A 7,546-nucleotide genomic window follows, 5' to 3' on the forward strand; every position below is an offset into this window, starting at 1 on the left:
TGCTGGTAACTTGGTATTGTGTTATGGAGTGATTAGCTTAACAGGTAGCTAAACTGGTAGAGGGAGAACACCAAGATCATAGGCACACATGCTGATGGAAATGGATATCTGTACTGTAAGTCACTCTGGATAAAAGTTTCTGCTACATGAATTAATAAATATATCATGAATGAAAAAAAAAAAACTCAGTAACAGTAGGGAGACTTGGGTAAGTGGTCCATGTGAATAAACATCCAGCAGTAGCTGTGGCTCCCCCTTTTGTTGACTAAACTAAATCAGTTTGGCAACTCACGCATTTTAAGGACTGTATTTTTTTTGCTTATTGTGGTCTTTGCTTCAATCTAAGCAGCTACCAAAAAAGTACCAAAGAAGAAAGAGAAAGAAAAATAAAAGGCTGCATGAGTCAACCAGTCAGTGGCACCTATGTCAGTAACCATGCACCAGACTACTTCTGTTGCATTTAGCATGGTTGTCTATTCGCATAAGAGTAGTCATGCTCATAACATTTGGGCGTGACAGTGCAAAAGAGCTCTTCAAGCTATTCACATATAGCCTGGTTGCACAGCTACACATCATCCTAGTGTTCATGAATATAACATCTGTCCTATGCATACATATACCAGTACTAAAATCATACCCTTCAATTAGATCTTAGTGTCTCAAATCCCAGTATGGATTTCACAAACTTTTCCCTTTGTGAGTACCAAGTCATATATCCACTCCTCTCCAGTCTCTCTGTGCCCTGTGAGAGGCCTAGAGGATGATTTGGTTCTTGAAGCTTCGGTTCAGGTCCTTGTGAGGCAGAACTATGGAGTTCCGGATGATGACCTCAGAGGGAATGTTCACGTTACAGCCTGGAGGGAATGAAGAACACAGACCTGTCATAAGCAGTAGGGGGTGGACAGAAGAACTAGTGTCTGAAGGGGCTGAAGTCCAGAAAAATAAGAGTTGAACCGGGTTCGTATACCCTCAAGCTTTTGTGCTATATATAGTAAACTGTCTCTCTCTCTCTCTCTCTCGCTCTCTGTAACTATCCCCAGCTCTCTCTATGTCTCTTCAATTCCTGCTCTGCTAGCAAAAACTGCCCCCACATCTATCATTCCTTCAGCCTCGTTGTAAAGAATAGATGTGTTCACAATTGCCCTCTCCGGTGAAATGAAGGACTCGCAGAAAACAGGCCAAAACTGGGCAACAGTGAACGAAAAATCAGGGCTTGTATTTACAACAGATGAGAGTGGTCCAGTTGAGCTACAATCAGTCTGCTTTTTTCTAACCACGTATCTGCCTTTTTATTTTCAACAGGGTAAAGTCACACGTTCAACGTTGAATAACTTGAAATTCCTGTTATTACAATATCATGTGTTATGATGACAGCTGCAAAAGGCAAATCTGAAATATATGCTGTAGATAAATAGAAGTGAATCTTCACAATTCTGTCAATCATGGGATCATTAACAGCATACAACAGCTCCCCCTAGTGGGCATGCCTCTCCTCACAGGGCTTTCACATTTTGGCTCGATATTCACTCCTCCTCCTGAGATGCCCCTTCTCTGAATGTTTTTCTCTGATCTGCATAACCTGGCTAATGTAATCAACGGAGCCCTTGATTACCTGAACACACGTGATTGGTCTAATCAATAGCAGCCTAATAACACATACCTAGGATAGTGATGGATGGAGTAAGTCCGCCATCTCTGAAGAGCGTCTCACTGTCCATCTTGGCGTAGGGGTCGTTGGGGTTGGGGTCACTGGGCGTCCCTTCAACGCGGGCCCACTTCCCCACGGTGCTCTCCCATCCCACAATGCTGTTCAGGACACAGCTGTGGTCCTGCAGCCAATGAGATTGACAGGGAGTAGATTAGTGTATGAATGCAAGAAGTGGACAAGTGGTTTATCAATGTGGCTAAAAAGATGTACCAAAATAAAAACATATATTATTATATTGTTATATTTTATTGTAAATAAAAAATAAAACTGAACAATGACTGTACTAAGCAGCTCCCTGGATAAATACATGGATAAATAAGTGTGCTAAAATAATGCACAGTAACAAAGAAAGAAAGACACTGCATGAGTGAAAACCCAAATCATTTTAACCATGCGCTTGAGCTCTTTAACAGCATTTCGGCTGTCTAATCACTCAGAGGAACCCATGCTAAGAGGACCATGCTAAGAGGACCATGCTAAGAGAAGTAAAGACACCTGCCTGTAAAGTGGCTCCGTGTAGGATGATGGATTCTCGGACTCGTACCCCCGCACCGAGACACACACCTTTACCTATAGACACATTGGGACCCAGCTGGAGGGAAGGGAACAGGGGGTCATTTATGAGTGAAGGTAGCAGATGGTAGGTGTGTGTGTGCATGTGTGTGTTTGTGTGTGTGTGTATGTGTGAGAATGAGAGCAAGAATGAGAGTGTGTTGTGTGTGAGTGTAAGAAAGTAAATGAGTGCACTCACCACAGCTGTGGGGTCAATGTTGGCCGTTGGATGAATGTATACGTTCCCTGGAGAAAGCAAATACAATCATCATTAGTTTTCAGTGTGTTTGACACAGAGAATAATGATTATGGATGAGTGAGGTGTAATTACCGATGATCTTTGGGCCTCCCTCCTGGTTGACAGCAAGCCTCTCTGGGTGTGTGTGGTGGTACTGGCTCAGATACAGACGGCTGGCGTATATTGCTGATCTGTTAGGACAATGCAATTTAACATTTCATGACCTTTGCATTGTATAGAAATTCCTTTGATAAATTCAAATAAAGATGAATAAAAGTGTCTACTGAATGACTATAAAATAGGGGCGCTCTTCTTTCTCACCCTGCTGATTTGATCTGGCTCCAGAAGTGCTGTGTTTTGTAGACGCAGAGCTGCTGCTGCCCGGCCAGCGCTGTGAAGATGTCCTGCTCCAGGTGGATGACCTCCGCCCTTTGCCTTCCCAAAGGCTGCTCATCCCTGGGGAGATAAAAACAGCGTTATACCCCCACAGACTCACAGTTAAAGGCACAGTACACAACTGTTCTGAAAGGTTGTTGATATTTGAGCTCAACAGCCAATCAAGTTGCACCCTTCTCTTGCATGCTCCTAAAGCAATGTGTTGATTGGCTGTAATAGTGTATGGCTTGGCCTAAGTCACAGGACCACAAAAATCAGGAAACAATATGCAGGAATTTACCATTTTTTTGAGTTATGTTTATAAAGGCAACTAGTCATCATCAAATTGAAGTTGAACTGAACATCCAGTCAAGTTCACCCTTCCCTTCAGTGTTGCTATAGGGATGTTGTAACACGTTGTTGAACACGTTGTTGTAACACGTTGTTGAACACGTTGTTGGAACACGTTGTTGGAACACATTGTTGAATAGTGCATTGCCACTCTGTTTGTTTACCATTTAGAGAGTCAGGACAAGAGGAATGTGAGGTGAATTTTACTGAAATTGACAAAGAGTGTAACAGATTATAGCCAAAAACTACACCTTAAGGTGGTTGGGAGGGTGAAGGAAAGAAAGCAGAATGGGACGTGCTATTGTCCACTCTTGAGCTATATCATATATAGGTGGTACTGTAAGGTCCACTTTTAGAGTGCAAGTGTGAGTAAATAAAACAAGGAATCAAGGCCATGAATTAGTGTGGTGCTCTGGCAGACTCACTGCAGTCGCTCCTGCTGGTTGCGTTGGAACACTGCCCCTATGTGGACAAAGATCTCCGGGGTGAACAGGTAGATACCGCAGTTGATAATGTCACTCACAAATGTGCTTGGCTTCTCTACGTAATGCAGCGCCTGAAAAAGGGATTGATATTTCACTTGACTAAGATGAAAAGCAAGATGACGAAAAGCAAGAAAACAAATACATAGAGGTTCCTGCATTATTATAAAGTAATGTATACAATTACTATACACTATCCCTAACATAATATGCTGTAACTGGAGGTGAAAAAAAAAGTGTTTCTACAGATACCTCATTAGTCTGCTGGTTCACCACAATGCAGCCGTAGTTGAGTGACTGTGTCCTATTGGCCTAAAGGTGGAAGAAATAAAATGTAAAATACTAAAAGCTGCGGGAGGCGGAGCTTTTCATTTATTTTATAAAATAAATCAAATCAGTTTTTGTTATCTTTAAATCTGCTAAAATAAACCCATTAGACTCAAGAACATGCCTCATGAAGCTTATAGATAACATATAAAACACAAAGAAAGTGCGCTAAAGATTTGACATAAATGCACATCCTAAAAGTCAATTTTACTTTACAACAAAGAACCCACTGTAGAGTTTGAATAAAAAACAAACTAATCCGATTAATTTTTATGTTTGCATAGATACATCACTAAGCAACAGCTATCGATGGGTCTGACACCACTTTGAACTCACAGTGGTCCCCAGAAGAACGCCGCAGTGGGCGTCACTTTGGTTGCCGTGGAAACGCAGCATGTCCAGCAGGGGGAACTCTGAGCAGACATCTGCGTTCATGAGGAAGAAGGCAGAGGGGCCGCCAGACAGGATCTGGTCCCGGAAGTGATAGATGCCACCTGCAGTTCCCAGGGCAGCGAACTCCTGAAGGTACCTACAGTGTCCGGGGAGACAGATACCTCGGTAAAACAGTAACAGGACGTTTTGGACACCATGCTTCCATAGTATATAGATGCTGTTTGCAGTGATGAACATCAAAGAAAGTGGAATAAAAAACACAATCAAGAATTTGAGGGCTTAGCCCAAAGGGATAATATAAACACTTTGTCAGCAGGGATAACCACGTGGTGGGTCTCTGGCGTTCGAGGATATCTTACTATGCTTTCTGCCATGCAAAGATGTCAATTCGCCCCCTTTTATCACCTCTGGTCCAAACATGCTCTTACACAGGCAGACTAAGTGGCACCTAATAATCTAAGTTACACACACACAGAAACACAGAAAAGCCATGTTCCTGCTTACATAAGCACACAAAATGATCTCTGTCATGTTGCCATGCATATATATCATTAACAGAGATGCTTTACAATCAAAGATGCATCTCTTTAATCTCTATTTGCAGCCTACAGGTGAATCATTTGAGTGATAGATAAACATGCTATTACAGTGTGACTATTCTGTGGCCCTGGAAGTGGCATAAATTCATGCAGAACAAGCAAACCTGACTGAGATTTTAAACTCTTGTTGCATAGTCATCAGAAAGCGATTGAGCTCCTCATTGGGTTGATAAAAACCAAGCAGTATTATCTCCTTCATACCGGGCACCTGGAGAGAGTGACGCATGCATTACATGCTTATTACATACACACATACACACTTGGTGCATCCCCACATACATTTGCTTTTGGGTTTGCTAGCCCATCTAACAGTAGACCTACCCCAAAAACTGAGCTGGCAGGTGTGTGAGTGTTTAATGTATATTCTTGGAGTGCCGGTATATAGAATAATGTTAGAATGTTACATGATATTTAAAAGCACACATCAAATCAAACAGTTTTTACTTTACATCTTCTTTATCTAAGTGCCAAAGACAGGATGAGGTTTTCCAGGTACTGGACCAGCCTATATGGTTTGCAACGCCATCCCACCTTAGCACAGGCCTCAATGTGGTGTTGGAGCATGGGGACACCGGCCACTGGGAAAAGGGGTTTGGCAACCTCGAACGACAGGGGGCGAAACCGTGTCCCTGGAAGAAAAGCATCAATACTCTATCTAGTGCTGTATTCATTCAAGATTGACAGTGAATCCAAGTTAGGAAATATCGCGCACGTTTGACAACACATATAGCCTACGCAAGTTTTTTACGCAAGTCAATTGCTTTCGATCCATTTTGACTTTGAGCCTACGGTGTTCGGGTTATCTTAAAGATACACAATACATAGAACATGCGAACAGTGGTGGAGACAGGTGCCGTCCGGTCATGTGACAGTTCTCTGTTGGCGACATCATCTGTGCCACGTCACCTCGAAACGACTGAATGAGCCTACTCTCATTCATTCACAGATTAGACGTATTCATATGAAGTTGGTCTACTCACCTTTCTGTGGACCTCCGATTAAAATAACCGCTTTCAGCATCTTCGTCTTCTCTCTCAGACAGGACTGTGCAAAATCACTAGAATACCGCAGCTATGTTATCACAATTGAATCCAAAGGCTGTTTTGAATAGAATTATCAACACTGCAGATAATCAGTTCGGGTTCTTAGTGTCAAAATAAGTTTGCGACTAGCTACCTATTCAAGCTCAGCCTTATTTTTATGTTTGCTCTCTTTGCAAAGCCTTTCCTTTCATTTGCCCTTTTCTTCATTAAAAGATTCTGTGTTTATTACAGATGTCTCTTATCTTGTGTATGGAAAGGAGTAGCAGACATGCGGAAGTAGGACGGCACAGTGAAATCCTTTGGACCCACCCCTTTTCCCTCCCTAGACTGACGTCATATTCCCCAACAGCCAATCTAACTGTGTGATTTTCTGCCCCAGACCTATTTCATTGACTGTTTTCAATGTATCATGTATTTTAGGCCTACTGTCCAGTATATTAAACTATATTGCTATATAACTATATTTAAGGTCTGAAACTAAGAACACTGGGCCAAAATTAGGCATTTGCTTAAAAGAAGTCGGATCATAATAGAGACATTTTTTTCAATTATAATATTATGACAGAGGAGGAAGGAATGAAAAGATCAGAAGTTAAAATATATATTTCCAGATGTCTGACAGTGACAGAAGCAATGACTACTAAATCTTAATTTGCTTAATCTGACATTATTTAGCAGACAGAATTTTCTCCCCGAGGATTTGCAGTGCCAGTAGAGCAGATACAGCCTGTTGTTATTACCTCTGGTCTGCATTGTTAACACCTTGCTCTACCTGTTGAACGACACACATACACCTTCAGATAGGTTTGGTCAGCCAGTCTAAGGTTTTCTCTTGTCTTGCTTGGTTTTCAGTGCTGCTTCAAAGAATAACCATTAACCCTCTTTCATGAGCCTTACAACAAGTTTGTTGTTTGGACACCAGTTAATTGGTTAAACCAATGATTTTCTTAATCTTGCCAAATAAATAACAGTTTTGTGATGTAAACATAATGAATGTTCAGGGGAAAACGCCCACATTCCTACTCTTGACTGTGTTTTTGTCCACCCTTAGTTTACTAAGATTGCTACATTGTATCAGTGGTAGTGGATCTCATTTTGAATAAGTGGTTAAAGTTATAGATGAATGATTAATACATAAGATAAAAAGATGTATAGGTACATATTTAAGTGTTTAAGCCAGACCATCTTCTGAATAAAGTTCTGGTTAGTTTATAGTCCCTCACACCCTGGACACAACCTATTCCAACTCCTCCCCTCTGGTAGGTGCTACAGATCTCTGTTCACCAAAACCTCCAGACAGAAAAAGAGTTTCTTCCCCCTCGCCGTCTCTTAACTCAAAAGCTTACCCACTGTGGCACTGTGAAATAACCCTGGATCATTATAATAACCAATGTACAATTACTCCAGCAATAAATCAAACTTATTTATTTCACCCTTACTGTATAACCGTCATACTCATACCGTATAGTATTTATTTC

General features: G+C 41.5%; 1 protein-coding gene across 1 annotated transcript; it reads right to left on the minus strand.

Annotated features, from left to right (window-relative positions):
• Nucleotides 1–725: 725 nt before the first annotated feature.
• Nucleotides 726–6,045, minus strand: gmppab (GDP-mannose pyrophosphorylase Ab; the record flags this gene model as incomplete). Its single annotated transcript, XM_080833817.1, has 12 exons — nt 726–854; nt 1,661–1,829; nt 2,208–2,300; nt 2,460–2,506; nt 2,592–2,689; nt 2,820–2,954; nt 3,650–3,780; nt 3,959–4,018; nt 4,370–4,562; nt 5,130–5,233; nt 5,557–5,654; nt 6,006–6,045. The coding sequence occupies 12 exons, from the start codon at nt 6,043–6,045 to the stop codon at nt 754–756; spliced, it is 1,269 nt and encodes a 422-aa protein (XP_080689943.1). The 3' UTR covers nt 726–753.
• Between the last annotated feature and the right edge of the window lie 1,501 nt (nt 6,046–7,546).

The sequence above is a fragment of the Sprattus sprattus genome (assembly GCF_963457725.1).
Source record: "Sprattus sprattus genome assembly, chromosome: 3".
NCBI classification, from domain to species: domain Eukaryota; kingdom Metazoa; phylum Chordata; class Actinopteri; order Clupeiformes; family Clupeidae; genus Sprattus; species Sprattus sprattus.